This window comes from Neopsephotus bourkii, unplaced genomic scaffold, assembly GCF_033783945.1.
Source record: "Neopsephotus bourkii isolate Nb327-2 ecotype Australia unplaced genomic scaffold, CSIRO-AGI_Nbou_v1 NB_1707, whole genome shotgun sequence".
In the NCBI taxonomy this organism is placed as follows: Eukaryota; Metazoa; Chordata; class Aves; order Psittaciformes; family Psittacidae; genus Neopsephotus; species Neopsephotus bourkii.
This window is the reverse complement of record NW_026902181.1, coordinates 6,262,130-6,281,096: the sequence shown is the minus strand read 5'-3', so window position 1 is coordinate 6,281,096 and position 18,967 is coordinate 6,262,130. Positions and strand designations below refer to the sequence as shown.

The 18,967-nt window shown below is 45.9% G+C and overlaps 1 protein-coding gene across 6 annotated transcripts in view; it reads right to left on the bottom strand.

Annotated features, from left to right (window-relative positions):
* LOC133224645 (uncharacterized) overlaps window positions 1-18,967 on the bottom strand; it is a 40,218-nt gene that overhangs the window by 3,366 nt on the left and 17,885 nt on the right. For 2 of the 6 annotated variants that reach the window (XM_061376319.1, XM_061376317.1), the window contains exons 3-11: window positions 17,355-17,949; window positions 15,449-15,566; window positions 10,877-10,951; window positions 8,705-8,805; window positions 8,135-8,227; window positions 6,677-6,809; window positions 5,347-5,457; window positions 3,705-3,863; window positions 553-674 (exon numbers count right to left, since the gene is read on the bottom strand). In XM_061376319.1, the coding sequence (XP_061232303.1) occupies window positions 553-674; window positions 3,705-3,863; window positions 5,347-5,457; window positions 6,677-6,809; window positions 8,135-8,227; window positions 8,705-8,805; window positions 10,877-10,951; window positions 15,449-15,566; window positions 17,355-17,949 (1,507 nt within the window). The remainder of the gene's footprint in view (window positions 1-552; window positions 675-3,704; window positions 3,864-5,346; window positions 5,458-6,676; window positions 6,810-8,134; window positions 8,228-8,704; window positions 8,806-10,876; window positions 10,952-15,448; window positions 15,567-17,354; window positions 17,950-18,967) is intronic. The other 4 variants (XM_061376318.1, XM_061376320.1, XM_061376321.1 and 1 more) reach the window with 4 other exon arrangements.

Sequence of the window (18,967 nt, the reverse complement as noted above, 5' to 3'; positions counted from 1 at the left end):
AACCACAGACTTTGGAACAAATGCAGTTACTAAGATCTCACCTTCTCTAATAAAAATTGGGTTTCATTTCTGTTAACAGTTTCCTGTGGGAATGGAAGTATATATTCTTGATGAATACATCTAGAATTTTGTGAAAATAGTTTTACCTAAAAAAGGGTTGGCGAAGTATTAAAGCCAAATGCCAAATACTTGGAAGTTATGAAATGCCTGAGTTAAGGATGTTCTTGAAACCTATATGTGGCACACATGTGCCTGTAAATTGTCCATTCAGGTAGTATTTTTCCACAGCACTCCTGCTTTGTTGACAACCATTTGATCAAGCCTTCACCTTTACAGAAGGACATCTCAACTCCACTGGTTAATGTCTGTCAACATTACAAACCATGTTAATCAGCATTTGCAAACAGGCAGTGCTGGGTACGTTCAGAGGTAAACATTGTGCCTGGCTGAGCACACTGCTAAACGTATCACAGGACTAATATTTCTGTAGGTCTTCTGGCGGCAAGTAATCATGCAAGGAAGTGCAGAAGTCAAACCAATAAAACACCTTACCTTAGATCAGGAAATTCTCTGAGAATGGGCAAAAGGGCTATTTTCATCCCCTCAGAATCAGGAGCTTGAATAAGCTCTAAAATTGCTTGTATAGGATCCTTGAGGTGACCAGCTGCAGGACCCTGGGGAGAGAAGCAAAGGTGTGTTCAGGGCAAGGAAAGCTGCACACGTGTTAAAAGCTGGACTCACATCAAACTGAGGATCTTGCTGCATGGGTTAGGAACTTTGAAGGCCTGTCTGTGCATGTATAGCAGCCTGATTTCCCTCTAGAATAGGAGAAAAGAAACTGGGGTGTAGCCACAGACTCCTTCCAGGGCTGTGTGACTACCTTCAGCAGCGCAGGATCCCCTCCTGCATTCCCTTTGGCAAAGCAGGCAAATATTCCATATTATTCCCTACATTGCCTGTCCTCTCAAGGCCCCTTTGTCCTTTGGGAAGTGTTTTGCTTCTAGAAGAGGTAAGCACAGCCCTTGTACCTATGTGAAAACAAGCTCTGTTGGCCAGACACGCTGGCATTTCTGCTGCCCTGGAGTCAGCCCAGGGACAGAAAATCGACCTTGGAGAGAGGGTGAGGGGACCAGATCCTCTATCAGCAAAACAGAAAAAATGGGAAGCAGGGCTGGACACTGTAAAGGATATGACATGGCTGGTAGATGCATATGGTCAGCTCTCTTTAAACTGGAGCTCACAGAAGAAAGCCTCACCAAGAAACATGCAGCATTTTTAGCAAAGCCGGATAAAGCAGAATGCAGATGAACTGCCAAGAGAGAGCTTCAGGTCTTGCTCACATTTTTCATCGGTGCAGTAATGCGATTAAATTGCTTCCCTGAATTATTGATGCCATCACGTCAACAGAGACTCTGTGACAAAGCAAACCTGGAGAACAGGCTGCCAAACTGGAGCAGGAGAAGCCCAGGCTCCCCTGATCACCATGGGGCATTAGAAACAGCAGGCCATGTTCTCTGTGGGGCTTACCTCTGCATTGAATATAAATTGAAAATATTAATAACAATATCCAAAGACATTGTTCCCTCTCTTCCTCCGCACTGCAGACACACAGCACGTCTAGCTCTGCACACCACACAAGCTGCACTCAGCTCCTAAGGCACCGATACTGCACAGCTTCATACTTGGCAAGCTCACTATTACAAAATGCTAATTAATATGAAGTTGTCAGATTTCATTAAGCGCTATATAGACAGGCAAGGTCAGAGGTAAACAGTTTGCAGTCTAAAAGGACAACAAAGAGGTGTCTTGTCAGCAGTACTTAAGCGCCTCTGACACGTACTGCTCATCAGAGAGAAGCAAGGCATTACCTAATGTGTTTTGAGGACGGAGGGGAAGGAAGAGCCTGAAGAGAGGGCAGAGCAGGGCAGGGAGCAGGTGCAGCCTGTGCAGCAACTGCACGATAAATTCTGTCCATAGCAGAGTACATATTTTGCATGCATAACCATGTACCTCATTTGAGTGAGGATCAGACTGTCCCCTGCAAATCAGTGCTCCCACTTCAAGTAAGAAAGCAAACAGGCTGGAGACACATGGGAAGTAGTGCTAACTAGATGAAGACTTTTTCCACCCAAGCTGAATCTACGGGTTTAGTAGATAATTAGATTTTCTGCATCACATTCACACTATAAAACCAGCTTTCCTTGCACATTACATCCAAAGCTGATGCTGAGTGCAGCATCGCTGGTAAACTTCAGAGTTAAGATTAGAGAATCCTCCTGCTATTCCCAGTGGCTCAATTGCTCAAAGCATTGACTCATCTGTGATTGATCACTCCAGGAAGAGGTGGGTCTTCAGCTAAAAGCACTGGCAGCTTCCAGCTTTCCACCATGAAACTAATGCATTAATTGTAATGAGTCTGGCAGCTTTTTAAAGGAGCCTACAGACAATCATTTCAATTTCATTTTATCCTTTGGACAAAGTAAGAATTGCTGACAAATGACTTGCAGGGGGACTCAAATGGGCAAAAATAGATTTCCAGTCCCTAGCACTTAAATCCATCAGTTGTGAAAATGACTCAGGATTTTTGAAAGTATAAAAAAAAGTAAAGCTGTGGTCTTTTATCTGCTCTGTCATTTGAGTCCTGTTACCAGACTGATTTTGCAGCCATTAGTGTGGTGCTCAGTCTAGCCTCTTATGAGGCGCTATGAGGGCACTCTCAGCCTGCATTTGCAAAGTGGCTGTGCCAGGGCACATTGCGCTGCAGTGATTCTCCGGCTGGGTTGAGTGGCTGCAGGGGGGGATGCTGCTGGCATTGCAGTCCTTGCCCTTGGGTAATGAACGGACCCATGAGACAGCCTGGTGGCATCCACAGATGCTATGTGCAGCACTGCCAATTACACCAGATTATGAATTAAGCAAAGAGACTTTTTTAAGCTTCCAAAGTTTTTTTTCTACAAATTAGACCTCACATTTTCCCACAAGCTTTCTTTGAAGGTGTGGCTCGGCTTTTACACCCCATCTGTCCCTTCTGCAATACATCTTTACACCCTAATGGTGAGTTTTCCCCTGCAGGAAGACTCATGCCTCCCTGTGCAGCCATCACCAACCACAACAGCATCATCATGTTTCCGCCCATGAGGAAATGCTGCAGCACAGGAAAATAGCTCATGCATCAATCAGCTCAGCTCTGAGGGGCTGGGAAGGGCCCGCGGGAGCAGGGAGGAGCTGGACGGAAGGGTAACAACGCAAACACCATGTCCAGGGAGGAGCAGTCATACAGGGCAACACAAGGAGAAGGTGAAGATGTGGGGCATCTGATCTGGTTTATCAGTCCAGAGGCTCAAAGGGAAGTACTGGGGGGAACACAGCTCTTCCTCATCTGCACCCCCATACCATGTACCAAGGCTTGCCTGGGGTAGCTGACGGCTTTGGAGCTGTCACACCAGCTCAGAGGAACTCGCCTCATTCTTATGTCAGTGGCAGGGGTGCGAAACTTGTCTCCTCTAGTCATACATTTCAAAACTATAAACTAACATCTTCTGGCAGATCAGAAGGGCCATCAGCACATTTGACTGTCATTTCTGTGAAGCTGGATGCCACTGTGGTAAGACCCCATAAGCTTTTCTGTTGCTTTCAGAGCCTTTTCCTCTGCTGGTACTGTTCTTGATGATAGAGAGCAAAACTGTAACCATATAAAAACTTACTAAGCATTCTTTAAAGATGTCTTGCAGCATCCTATGGTCTTCTTCCATCTTGCTGACAATCCTCCTCCTCTGCACAGAAGACAGTTTCCTGGAAGTGGTCAGGAGGGCCTGCACATACTCTGCAATAATGATGGCATTGACAGCCTTGACAAGGGCCTGCTCGGAGCAAAGACACACAGATTAACTTCCCTGTACCGAGCAAGCACTAAATCATTCCTGTAGGGCTCTGACCAGTGTAGGCAGTGGATATTCTGTCCATGCAGCTGGCTGTCCCATTTCTTTGCTTAAGTATTTCTTTAAAATGCCCGGTCTAATACATGGCGTACCTCCGAGCTGCATGTGGATGACATAAACATTGATGGTAAGTGTGGAGTCATCCAACCAAAAGCAATAGGACCAGTTAGCTGACCCAAAGGTCACTGACACTCCAGAGCAGCAGCAACACTTGCCTTAGCTAACAAACACATCCCCTGGAGACAGCTTGGTCTACAGACAAAGCCAGATCCAGCCTCCCTGGATCATCCCCACCAGACACAGCCTAGGGCCATACCTTTGGGCACACAGTTGTGGCTGGGCACAGAGAAGTCACCTGGGCATCTCTGAGCCATCCACTACCTGCTGAGAAACTCCATTGCCAAGATCGTGCAGTGCCCAAAAGGGAGGGTGAGGTTTCCAAGGGGAGATGGGCTGCTGCACATAAACCACATTTCACTAGCAGCTGAAATCAAAGCAGTGTTAGGCTGCAGTCCAAAGGTACAGGAAATCCCCAGCCCTGTCCAAAACAGACAAAGCAAGAGATGGACAGCTCTGGCACAGTGCTCCACTACCAAGCTGCTGTTTGCCCCAGCATTAATGTGACATAATGTCCAGTGATCTGCCATAATCTGACATAATGTCAGGATACGAACAACAAAAGAATAGCTTCTATCTTTTTTTTTTTTTTTTCTGTTCCATTACCTTTTTCCACATATAAAAATATTAATTAAAATGAGCACTGACAAAGAGCCTGCAGACCTGAGAGTCCAGTGCTTAGGGGACATGCGTGGCACAGGTAGCAGCAGCAAATCCAACCTATGTGGAAAAGAGACTACCCCAGGTACCAATCTCATTACCAAAGAGACAGACTCAAGAGTGTTGTGAGACTCCAGAAAAATTGTTTAGGCTATCTTAAAGGTGAAAAAACTCAAGTACCCTGTGAACTTGTTCTTTCCCAACCCTTTGCCTGAGTGAATCTGGCCCTTTTCCTTCCCTGTGTGTCCACTCTCCATCAAAGGCATAAATACTCCTTACAACTAATGTTAAAGCACATTAGAAGCTGAGAAGATTTCCAATATTACTGGGGCAATGGCAGGATCAGAGATGGCCCAATGGTCCCTTCTCTATTTGGGAGATACATCTCCACATCTCTTCACTTGGTTTCTCTGCTGAGATTACAGAAAGCTCCTAGTTGTCACAGTAAAGATGATATCCAACTCTCTTAAATAGAAGAACTGGACTGACACCACTTTAAGAGCTCTTTTAAAAACAGACAAAAGTGTAGTTTGGATTCATGTTTAAATACTGTGCCATCCAGAGGTTCAAGGACTATTTTTGGTAATTTCTTGAGTAATATCTTGTTCTTACCTTCTTACTTATTTCTTACCTCATATGTGTCTGTTTTTTTCTTCCCAAATACCAAAAAACTTTGCTTTAAGGATTCAAGGATGTGGTGAAAACTGCTGTCACACTTTTTGAAGTGCTCCTTCAGTGTTCCCTGAGGAAAAGGGGCAGACAAAGTCAAAGGGTGCACATGTACAGACACCACAAAGACGGCAGACATGGACTATTGTGCTTTTGCTATTTCTGCTTTCGGAAACAGACTCCCCCATGAGCTGCAGCATCCTGTGCCTTCATTTCAAAGAAAAGAAAACATTCAAGAAAGAAAGAATTTGAACTCAGGAAGGACGTGTTAAATCCGTAATCCCAAACCTGGAAGACTGAAAACTGTAAAAAAAAAAAGGGTGACAATAGGTGTAATCTGGGAACTATGTAAAATATGCCCCTCTGGATGGGGAGTGCAGGAAGAGCCAGCCATTCTGCATCCTTCTGCTCTGACACCCTGCTCCCAGCACGGCTGTTGCCTCTTATTCAGTGATAAAGTACAGAGGTCATTTAGAAGGTAGGCAGGGCATAAATTCAAAGCCAACATTGACACAGTCGAGAAGGACTGAAAGCCTGAGACCTAGGTCTCCTGTTCCTTCCCAGGGTTGCCCACACTCCCTGTCAGAACCACCTCCAGCTCCCACCTTGACATGTGGGCCAATGGGACAGGCTGGCAATGAGCTCTGGAGACCAAAGCTGCACAGTGTGGCCAGAGTTTCTTTTGTCATTTCATTTTCCTGCCTTCAGCATGCTTGAGGGAGCCTGTGCAATGAGCCTGAAGATGCTCAGAGGAGCTTCCCAAGGAAGCATACACAACCATATGCTATCAGGAACCTGCAATTGCGTGCAATTTAGACGTGGAGCACCAGATATGAACACGGGTGTCTGGGCCAATAGTCTAATATCAGAAAGTATGAAGGGAGGGGAACTTATCCCAGGGGATGGGTAGATTTCTGATCAGCATTCTCTATCTACATCCTGACTACCCACCTCAGCCTTGGGCTGTGTGAGTTATCACTGCCCTGGGAAGATGCCCAGATGCTGGGGATGAGTAGTATCAGGTGAAGTTCAACCCTTGGGGTCTGGGTGCTCAGGACCACCATGAGGTGCCCATTTGTAGCACAACAGCAAATATTACCAACAGTGGAACTGGGATTCCAAAAAGGGGAAAAGATGAAGTTGTCAATATACAGCTTCAGACAAGGCAGAGGAGGGCACTGGGCCTGCAGATCAAACTATGATTTCACTCCTTCCAAATGAGGACATGAGAGTGAAGCGCATGTCTGCCTTACAGTCTGAAAATATTCAGTGTTAATGTGGGTTTCCCATACCTTGACTTTAGAAGCCACCATCTGCAGAAAATGCTCAGTAACCTCATCTTCCATCCTGTCTAGAAATCCATTTACCTTAACATCCTGACCAGTGCTGGCACTGTAAATGTATGTTAGCTTACACCAGACAGCCCTGTTAAAAAAAGTATATGGAAAGTATTGATCAGATGAAATCAATGAAATCAGGCTGTTCTCTCAGATCAAAACTCTTCCTACGGTAACCGAAACATCATTAAATTGAATGGACACATGCTCAGGTCCAGGACTAGCTCAGTGGCTTGCATATGTGCACCCATCTTTTGGATGGCTCTCATTAAAATACTGCCACAAGGACGCAAAAGCTCAATGCACACAGATGCCATTTGTACCCATCACTAGTGAGTTTAGATAAAAAGTCAGTATTTCAGAAAGGAGTAGGCATGAAGGGGCCTTGACAAACGGGGCTGGATGAACATCCTGTGTGCCTCTGACACCCTACAAATACAAGACAAGCAATTTTCTTCCATTAGAACAACCCTCAAGTCAGGAAATCCTGGTTAAAATGGTCACCAGCTTGAAAATGGACATTTTACTTTCTGGAAAACCTCAATGTGCAACTTCATTCTCAGTATCACTGTAAAGAATTACACAAAAGAGCCTCATAAGTATTCAGTCTAGGATTCAGGACCAGCAACATGCAAATACAACAAACAAAACTCAACACAAGGCTCTGATGTCAAGTAAGCACTGTGCATATGCTGGATTTGGGCATTTTGCTGACTCCAGAGATCCCTGTATAATTTTACACAGGAGGAAGAGAAACAACCTTGTTTTCTTCATCGCTGCAAGCACTCCTAAAATTAGCTCATAGGTGCAAACAGCCTCCCCCATCCTTCTGCTCTTTATTGCTTGCCCCCTTCCTAGCAACCCAAGGGAAAGCCTGTCATGTTCAGCTAGGTTTCAAAGCACTTAAGCTTGGGCTTACCCTGAAGTGCACCAGCACATGCATCTCAGTGCAACGTTTATGAGGCTTTCTTAATGAAGAAGAATGAGGCCAGGGAAAGGAATCACACAACAGCATATGGCAGGGTTGGCCAGAATAATGTTCCCACATGCAACACAGCATTGCTGCCTGCCTCAGTGTCGTGGGCACCAGGAAGAGTGAGATGGTGGAGCACAGGATACGGCTCCTGCACCTGCAGGGCCTGGGAGCAGGCAAGATGCAGCAGCACGATGCTGCCAAGATAGCAGTCATGGCCCTGGCCACAGGTACAGCCCCTACCTGAGTCTCCTTCTCCTGGGACAGCACTGAGGGGTCTTGCTGACTGCAGCTGGTTCCCTCCATGCTTAAGGGCTGGTGTGCATGGAGCTGGATGACCAGCTCCAAGGAGGCAAGGCTGACCCCATAGCAGAGGTAGAAGGAATCAAACCGCAGAAAATTCATTTCACTTCCCATACCACTAGGGCCTGGTTTCTAACCTGAGAATGCAGCAGTTCTCCAGGATCCATAAGCCACTGCAGATCTCTGGGCAGCCATCGAGCTGGAGAAAGTTTCTTACTTCATTTTCATAGCTAAATTAAAACAGGAAGACACATCTTTAACTGGTGTGCTTCATTACACATCTGACAGCATCAGCTCATCAGCAAATGGAAGAAACATTCCATGACTATTTGTCTTTTCAGCATGCAGTTTCACTCCCCAAAATGGGATCTACAGCAGGACCAAGCCTGGACAGTGGCCACATGGCTGCCCCTCTTTCTGGTTGTTTTTAGGTCTGAGCCTCTTCAGACCATCCCCCAAGGCTTTAAACTGTCAAGACAAGTCCAGGTGCACCTTATTCCCTCAGCTTTACTCCAACAGCAAATGCTGAGCACATGAAGAGCAGTCAAGTGCTGCCTCTCCAGTAACAGATGGATGGGAAACAGCCAACAAACTGAAGAAGGGCAATGGCAGATCCAGGTGAACAGTGCATCACCAGTTGCTTTATCAGGATTTCTTTCTTTTGAGCACCGAGGAAATTGCCAAGGAGGAAACGGCGTCCTTCCTACCTCTCCAGGAACCTCAGGCACTCCTCCAGGCATACAGCTTCCACCTTCTCACTCAGGCTCTCACTGACATGCCAGGCAGCCTCTGTCTTCTCTGTTAGTATCTGTAGATTTCAAGGCATGAAAGGAGAGCAGGCCAAAGCTATTTGTTCCCTATGCAGTGATTAGGAATACATCCTACCCCTCATGCTGCTGCATAACCCTCTGCCTTCTGGGCAACAACTCCATGTTTGGTTTTGAGAGCCCTTGTGGAAATAAAAGTAATTTTTAGGAGCCTGATTTTAATGTCTGATCCTCTACCTTTGCTACCGTCACTTTCATTGTAGTCAACAGGCTGGAGTCAAGTCCTGTGCTTGGGGAAGAGCCTATCCCTGTAGATGTTCTCTGCTAGCCATGTCCAGCCTGGCAGCTTAGCTCAGTCGAAGACCTGCTGTCTGCAGGAGCACCCACACTTCACTGTGACACCCTCACAGACAAACTTGGGTTCAAATGCTATAAAGAAGGCTAGGTAGTTCTCACTGCCCTGCTCCTCCAACAGGGGTGACTGAAGAAGACAGGCATCATCTCCGCAGCCACCACCTCTCACACCTGACACAGTAATGCATGTTAAGCCCTACGGTGTCTGTCTCACCACACTGACCCCAGCTGGGTAGCCCAGGTGCCTGTGAAAAGTGGGCTGTGGCAGACAGCCAAAATCCACTCCATATTGGGCAGCCTGGAGCAGGTGGTAATGTAATGCTGCCCATTAGTTGCTTCGTGGAAACAAAAGCTTGCAAGGAGAGGAGAGCCAGATGGATAAAAGGAGACAGATGGGCTCATACAGTCCACTCTCCCAGTGCTCTGGGAAGCACCAGCCACAGACAAAGGGTGATGGGTTTTTCCACTGCTCACAACAGGTGTGAAAGTTCACCCAAATGGACAGGATAAAATATGCCAGCCTAAAGTGTCAGGAAACCACAGCTGATGAGTTTCCATGACACCTTGTTCATTTTCTATCTGATCTGTAAGTGTCACCCTGAGAAAATTGACGAGGAGGAAATAATTTCATGAGGCTTGCCTATTTATCTGAGCTTTCCCATCACCTGCTCTAGAGCATCCTAGCCTGTCAGTTACATACACAACAGAGCAAAATTTGGCCATGCTGAAGTATGGCCAAAAGTTGCAGATATGAGGACTACAGCATTCAACCAGGTTTTGGTCTGATTCCCATTAGAAACTTTTGTTCTGTCAGCTAAAAGTGGGAAATGAAAAGCTAGAAGCTACCCTCGAACAGGTACATCACTGAGTGCATCACTGCTCCACCACTCCAAGGTAATGGGGCAAGGTGAGGAGGGAGCAGTCCTCTCTGTGAGCTCTGCACATGACACCTGGGTCTGAGTTGGGTCATAAAAGCCTCTTTTTGCCAGACAAAGCTGTATCCTTTCAAGGAAGGCCAGCTGCTATTGATCAGCCTCCAGTAGGGTGCCTGAGGTTGTCTGCCATCCCAAAAGACCATGGGGCTACTTCCCTCTCTTGTGACCTGAAACAGGACTGCCGCTGTGGTGGTGGCAGCAAAGGATACAGTCATGGCAGCCACAGCCTGTCCCTAATCTCTAGCATCACTTGAGCATGTAAACCCCAGGATTTATTTTAAGCCTTTTGAGAGTCTTTATCCAAATGCCCTCTGGCTGTGGTATATACTGCCCAAACACCAGCAGAGCATGCCTCTGCAATGCCCTTTGCATACTCACCTTCACCGTGCTCTGTAGTAGTCCCTTGCACTGGCTAACCCATCAGGGCAGCAGTCACATTTGCACTGCCATGCATGGGGACCTGCCATAGCTTAACAGCTTTCACTGGTTTTATAGAGGTGCTCTGCAGAACATACACCATGACTTCCCAAACAGGCTACATGAAAATCCAGGTGAATATATAAAAATGCAGCTTCAGCTTGAATCAGCTAATCTCAGCTCATCCTTTTTTACGTAGTTTAGTTCTCTTTACAGATGCACAAGACAAAAACAAGTCTGGGAGCAAACAGATACAATTTAAGGATGGCAGCTAACTTACAAACTTTTAACACATCAAGCTTAGCTCAAGACATGCAAAACTGGGTCTTGCCAAATACCTACATATTTGTGTGCAAAACCATGACTGCCCCAAAGTACGAGAGCGTTTCAGTCCCCACCACTTTACCTGAATCACTGCAGCATCTGCGCAAGGGGGTTTCCCAATATCAAAGGCTTCTTTCAGGGCTTTCCCTACTTCCTTCTAAATATTAAAAGAACAGAGAAAAAACAGTTGAGATATAATAGCATTTGTGAAGAGTTAGGTTTCCCAGGCTCTCATTATGCATTTGGACTAGATGAATTTCTGCCTCTATTTTTTGGCTGTCTCATTTAACCCAAAGCCTGGCTATTTTCCAGCTGACCTAATAACATTGTTCTGTTTTGTTCTACATTGTTTGTTTGAGTTTAAATGATTTGCAGCTTTCTTTCATCCCAGTGTCAGTTCGGGTTATCTACAGTCTTCCCTAGTTAGCTTAGCTCAGATGAAGGCACCCACACAGCAAAACAACACTTAGACATAACTCTGTGCTGCCAGCTACTGTAGCTGAGATTTTCCACCCTTCCTAGCTCCAACCAGCACCCGCATAAACCAGTCAGCATTAATTAAAAGCATTCCCTCACTTGAGCTAGGGACTTGTGAGTGCCAAGAGAAGCTGGGTTAGTGTTTAGAGCTACTGTCATGGTGAGATGAGCCCCATGAGGCTGCATGCTGGGAAATTTCCCAAGACTTGGCTGGCTTATGTTAGATTGAATGGGCTGTAAAACCAAAACTAACACTGCAGAGAAAGAGCTCATTGCTTAAAACATGATCTGACCTTTCTAGAAGCTTTAAACTCAAAAGTCTGTCTCGCTTATTTATTCTTTCATTTCTCCATCTTCCTCCAAGGAAATAGAAAGAATGTAAAGTCTGATCTTCCCTTTCTGTCTTTGATCTTTTCTGGCTGATGAATTAGGAACTTTGTGGCTGTCACTTAAGAATTTCATCAAAAGTATACTCAAAAAACTGCTCTGCATACTCACTGAAGTGTTCATCAAAGACACATAAGCAGTTGTAAACAACCCAAGAAGAATTCCTTTCTTCCAGAGTGCCATCACCTGACAGTGAGCAATTGTGTAAATGCAACATGCTGAGATAGCACATCCCAGCCGAGCTGCACAAACATTTCTAGCCTGCCACAGTTGTACAGTAAAATGTGTCAGCTTAAGCCAACACGAAGATCTTGCTCTCCAATGGGACAAAGCACGCATTTAGTTAGTAACTGCAAGGCAATAACTTGCTGAGCCATGGTACTCAGACACATCAGATGATGCGTCTGAATTAATACAAACACCTCAGGCACCAGAACTCCAACGTGGAGACAACCAGAATTTCTGCTGTAATAAACAGGCCCAGTTTCCTCCTTGCTCCTCCCTGTCTGACCAAGACACAGCACCCCATGTTCTAAAGCTTTAGATCCATGGATGGCCAGCTCACCTGTGCTGACTGTCCCACCAACCATTTCCTCTCAGAAAATGCAGAGGGATGAGCTATAGATAGTATCCCTCATCTGTCCAGCTGCTGTTCTAACACATGCAAGAACTTAACATCCTTGAGACCCCTACATTGTTATTGAATGAGGTCAAAATCGGCTAAGATGCTCAGCATGGGTGGGAGTGCACCACCAACACAGCAGCAGGCACGCCAGCAGAACAACCACACAGCCTTATTCATTTGGACAGGAGCAGGGCCTCAGCTCAAACTCCAAAGCACATGAACTTCTCAGTCCTCCTTTCATCTACTTGAAAATATGAAGGGAGGGAAAAAGATGCAAACCCAAGTGATCCTTTGCAGGCCAGTGTAAACCTGCCTTGAGTTTTTGTCCATGTGTGCACGTCTGCCCCTGCCATCTCCATTTCTGGACAAAGAGACAGCTTGGAGCTGCAGCTGCAGAAGCAGGTGACAGAAAGTTCATTTTCCACCTCTCAGTACCAGAATGAACCCTGACATCATGCTGGGGGTTTGCCTTACACTCATGTAAAATTCCCCACTACAGCAAGGCAGTGAAAGATCAACACCCAGTCAATGGCCCCATCATTTCTAGTTCCCCAACCTTGCAGCCTCAGAAGGCACAAAGCCCCCTTGCCCTAGACGTGTGCAGATTGAGGGAACACCACCTCTGTGCAGCACAGGCTGAGTTCCCCACAGTGGTGTTTGGAAGTGGTTTTGAGCCCCATGTGGCATCTAAGCTCTCAGCACCTTCAGATGTGGTCAGAGTTCTCATCACTAATTTCTGTTTAAAGTGCTTTCAGTTTGCACAGGTATCAGGCCGGCACTAACAGTGACAAGGCAGGTATTCACAAGCAAAGCAAGCCATAGCTTATTTTGGTCGGTCTCTTTTCTTTTAGAAACCTATTCATCAACTGAAGTGACAAAACACACACAGGGTGATTTACAGTCATGATTATATACTACAGTAACTCAGAGATAACTGACTGGATATTTACTCTTGGGCAGCTTCCTGTGTATTTGGAATAATGAAGGGCTGGATTATCCTAGAAGAAGAAACAGAGGAATAAAACAAGTTTTATCAGCTATTCCACTGAGCTGAGTAAAGAGACATGCATCATTTTTCCATATGGAGTCAGCTCATCTCTACTTAATCTCATTAGCTTGAACCTGGAGCTGGTCCTAAGCTGGCCAGGTTTGAAGCAAGCCAAGATTCTGCTGTGCCACACACTCCAGCAATTCCAGCTCTGTTTCCTATGCACAACGTGGCACTGTGTAGAGCTGCAATGCTCTACATTCAAGGTGGCACAAAAAAATGCAGCCAGCTCAGGGCAGCATAGTACAACCACGGCCAGATCTAGGTGAGCCTGCTCCATGCATGGTGTATCAGGAAAACAGAAAGCTCATGGTTAAACTAAACCTTTTTCCAGCTCTTACATTAGAGTGAACAAAAAAAACATTAAGTTCTGCATCACTGTTAGTCAGCATCTTTGAGGGCTTGTCAATGACCCAGTGACTTACTCTAAGGTAACCTTAGCACTACCCTGAGTAGTCATTTCCTTCAATGAAATAGGTTCTAAAAACAGACCTTAAGAACATGTGGTCTTCCCCAAGGTAATGATTAGAAACAGGCCATAGGGACCCTCATTGTTAAATCCTGAAATCAGCAGGCTTTAACCATCCTGGTTAAAGGATGGCTGGCACTTCTATTTCCATGTTTGTGACTACCTTCATGCTCTCCTTCAGGGAATAGGTCTTGATGAAAATCTCTGCAATTTAGAGTACTTTCCCTTGGGTGATTTAGCAGTTTGCCATGGGATTTCCCTTCCTCTGCTCCCCAGGGGCTGGTGGAAAGGGAAAGCAAGTGACATAAGTATGGTAACTCCTGCTGCTGCAGGAGTTCTGGTGTCCCCAACATAAAAAGGACATGGAACTGTTGGAACAAGTCCAGAAAAGGGCCACAAGAATGATCAGGGGACTGGAGCACCTCCCGTATGAAGATAGGCTGAGAAAGTCTGGGCTGTTCACCCTGGAGAAGAGAAGGCTGCATGGAGACCTCATAGCAGCCTTCCAGTATCTGAAGGGGGCATATAGGGATGCTGGGGAGGGACTCTTCATTAGGGACTGTAGTGACAGGACAAGGGGTAATGGGTTAAAACTTAAACAGAGGAAATTTAGATTGGATATAAGGAGGAAATTCTTTCCTGTTAGGATGGTGAGGCACTGGAATGGGTTTCCCAGGGAGGTTGTGAATGCTCCATCCCTGGCAGTGTTCAAGACCAGATTGGACGAGGCCTTGGCTAATATGGTTTAATGTGAGGTGTCCCTGTCCATGGCAGGGGGGTTGGAACTTCATGATCTTAAGGTCCTTTCCAACCCTAACTATTCTATGATTCTGATTTTGGCTTTAGCTGAATCTAATAGGCCACGCTGAGTTTTCCAAACAGCATGGTTACCCCTGGAGCTCCCCGTTGCTACAACACATCTTTCCTACTTCATTTGTATTCCATGTGCCTCAATAATATTCTTCAAAGGGGGAGCTTTGCTGAGAAAAGAGAGAGATGCTGCAGCCCTGGAGCTGAGGTCAGCAGTGAGATCACAAGGCAGGAAGCCCCACTCTGACCTTACTTGAGGGCTGTGCCGGGTGTGCAACAGCTGCAGGATTGCTTGTGCTGGGCTCTGGAAATAATTGCTGTAGCCTCAGCAGTGTCAGTCCAGCAGGATGGGGAGGGCTGTGAGGGGTCCACAGGCAGACAAAGCCTGCAGCCTCAATATCCTGCATAGCTGAGGCAAAAGGGCTATAAAAACCCCCACTGTGGGCTCATTAGCAGCTGGAGAGAAGATGAATAGCATCTTGAAATGGCCCTCAACAAGGAAGTGGATTTCACCCATAACCCCATTTCTTCCAGATACATTGCCTTCTGAGCAGAGTAGATTGCAGCACTAAAAAGATGCATCAGAGAGACAGAGGGAGATTTGCAAATGCCCCAGTATCTGTTTGCTAAGCAGCAAGGGCAGGGCAGCATCCTTTTGGCAGAAGACAGTCATGGAGCTTCGCTCTGGGCTCTGTAATGAAACTTGGCCAAGATGGAGAGCTTGGACTCAAGCACACCTGAGCCGAGCTGGCTCATCTAGCAAGAGAGCAGTTAATAAAGGGTTTTAAAACCATGTGAATAAAACAGGCAGATTGGGGTAAAACTCCTCAGTTCTTACCTTGGCAACTGCAAGTAACTTTTCCTCAGTCTTCAAAACAATCCACAGGAGACACCGTACACTAAAGGAAAGGCTGTGCTGGGGGGTCTGCCTGGGTCTCAGACATGTCTCATTGCCACTGTGTACAGAAACAAGAGCAGACGGGCAGCTTCCCCACTGCTCCACAGCCCATCACCCGCCGGGCACCCCCTGCTTGGCTCCATGGCCTCACGCCAAGCAAATGAGGTGCCCTGCAAGCACCCAGTGGTGTGTGCAGTGCCGGGGCAGCTGCAGCATGGTATTTACTATCATAACCTTTTGTCAACTATTCTTCTGTGCTCTTTCTTTTCCTTCTTCCTATATTTGCTGCCCAAATTACACATTTTGCTCATTGTTTCCCTCTCCCCTTCCCTCATTGCTGCTGCTGAATTCCTTCATGGGCTTGGGCAGAGTCACCCAACTACGCTTTCATGAATGCATCATTTTACAAGTGTCATGTATTCTCTCTGAATGAAATAAGAAGCAGCTATACACCAGGACAACTGCAACTACACATGAGCTTTCATTAGGGTTGTAACTGTACTCAAAAAGGAAAACCCAAATAGGTAAGTTTGGCATCTCTGCTGTTTTCAGTTCCACTTTCTTCACTGCATTCTGGCCTTACTACATTCATGGGCTGTTTTCCTTTTTTTTTTTTTTTTTATTTTATTGAAGGAATTCAGCATTTGCATAAGACATTTGGCCCTGTCTTTGAGCTTTCCTTCATGTATTTAGATTATATAATCATTCACCTCCAATTCCATGCAAGTTTTCAATATTTCATCAATGTGTCGCTCTAAAATTTTACCATTTTAAAAGCGGCAGTAGAATAGCCACACGTCTCCCATGGAGGTGTTCAAGGACAGGTTGAACAGAGACTTGGGTGACATGGGTGGCATTTGACCCATTTAGTGTGAGGCGTCCCTGCCCATGGCAGGGGGCTTGGAACTTGATCTTAAGGTCCTTTCCAACCCTAACTATTCTATGAGGACAGCATGCACCAGCATGTACTCACCACCCTGCCTCCCTCCTTCTGGAGCTGGTGAGGGGGAGACCCCACCTGATGAACTGCTAATCAACCATTTATAAGTGTAATCAATACCAGGAACAAAAGATGGAATCTTGTATGGAAGCAGTCAAAAGGGCTGAAAACTATTAGGGTATAAGTAGATTGGAGCTGTAAAATAGCAAAGTAAACACAGACTCAGAGAATCAAACACCTCATCTACCACTGTCACACAAAAAGACATCACAAGAAAGCTTCAGGCTTTGATGACACCCACAGACTTTTAATTTACACTGAGACAAAAGGTCCCAGATGTGCTGCTCTTCAGATCATGGGGAAAGCCACATCCATTTTCTCAATCTTGGGCAGGAATTTAATAACCTGCTATATGTTTTTCTTGTGACCTAAACACTAATGCAGGAAATACAAAAACATCTGGTCAAACTACAAGCCAGATAAAGCAACAAGAGAACCATGGAGCCAACAAGAAAAGCCTGCAGAGCACCATGATGACATAAAGGAAAGAGAAAATTATTCTGGGGTAACTGGAGTACCATGGACCTCGCTAAAAAAGTCTTAATACAAGAACAGAAACTGGTGAAGAAAGCAGGACACCGTGCATGTCCAACAGGAATCCAGCAGAGAAACAACTGCCTACTTCTGCTAAACCCCTGAGCCCAATACCAATGACTTAGAAAAAGGCAGTGCTGCAATGTAAAAAGGATCTGATTTTGAGAGCACAGAAGATAAAGCAGGCAGTGGGCAGGTCTAAACTCAGCAAGAGTCCTGAACATCACTGCCTTACCAGGAAGCAGGGATCATGCTCAGAACTGAATAGAGACATAGAAAAAATGTACAGAAAAGGAAGTCCTTCAAACATACCTTTTGTACATTTTAAGGCCCCATTCATAAACTAAAAGGCATTGGGTGAAGCTGAAATGGCTACTGTCAGTAAGTGTGGCAAGGTGAGAAGACAAAGAGGCATGACAGCAGTAGGTGTAGGTGCTGAGCAGTCCTGCTTCCTCAAAGACACCACTACCATGCTCCAGGCTGGGGAGAAATGACGTTTCCAGTTGACTCAGATGCTGGTTTAATACATTCTCATTTGCGTTAGCAGAGGAACTCAGGGGGGGAATCCAGGCTGTCATGTACTGTATTAGCTGTTCCTCCAGTTCTTTCCTCCAGAAGTTTGGACTCCAGGTGGAAACAGGCCCAGTCTCTTGGCTGCTGCCAAGCCACTCTGCTTCCTTCTGCTTCTCCCACTTCAGTGATTCCCCCACTGATCGCAATGGCTCCAGGAACATCCTACCACTTCCACTGAGAGCTTCGCCCACCACAGTCCACATTCGTTCAGCCAGTAGCTTATAAAGTGACTCAGACTTTCCCATCTCATCACTTCCAGAATGCTCCAGATTATAAATATGATCACAAGCTTCAAGAAATTTTCCTTGCTCAATGAACCCACAGATGGCTTCTTCTGCAACACAGAGAGTAACAAGACAACTTAAAGTTTCTTCACTCCTCTATAGGACCCATCACTTTAACATCTGAGTATTGAAGCATGTAGTTTATAAGTATCCCAAAATTCCTCAGGGCCTACTCAAGATCACCTCCTGTAAGGTCTAGCACTAGCACCTCTCAGTTTCCTCAGGGCAAGCAGTTTCTTTCCTCTTGCTTTCTTTCATCCTTTCTCCTCCAGTCTAACTAAGCCTTCAAACTAGTCATCTGTAGCTTTCTGCCATCATCCCAGCAGACCTCCTCATGTGGGCAATGCAGGTTCATTAATGACCATGAACGTTATCTTTTGTCCAAAAGAAAAGCATTAGAGAAGGGACATCTTCTGCAAGAGCCAACAGGTGAAAGTCAAGCCTAGAAGGAATCCTCTGCCTTCTCTGCAGAAACCCTGGCAGGACCAAAGTGCTGCAGGCTGCCTTGTGAGGTCCCACCTGCCTGTTCACAGTCTGGTAGGGTGTCATTCCTGCCAGTGAGGTCTTGTCTTAGACTGGAACTGCACAGCCCTCTCCTTGCCAGGGCTTTTCAACCAGGCCAAATGGCCAATGTGCTATTTTGCCCAAAGGTGAAAATCCGAAGGTGGGCTACCTATCTGCACTGTCTCTGCAATGAGAATTCACATAACCCCCCAAAACTTCCATGTCTGGAAGAAGCTGTGGCATGATCATCAGACACCCCACCAAGACAGATACGAAACCCTTGAAGTTCAGTAGTTGCAAGAAGTTTTCCACCAGTGCTTGTTTCTAAAGTATCTTACTCACCACAGCCAGCCCACCACTAACAATTAAATGTAATTTCATAACAGCTGCAGATAAGGTCCTATGCTTTTTATAGATGACAAAAATGAGCAATAAAGGGTTAAGAAGATTTGTCCAAAGGTATCTGGAGCAGAACCCAGAGGAAAAATCAAACCTGATGAAAACCCAGGGAAAGTTAAACAAGTCCAGAAGCAGTGGGACTCTGAAACGCATTCAGGATACAGC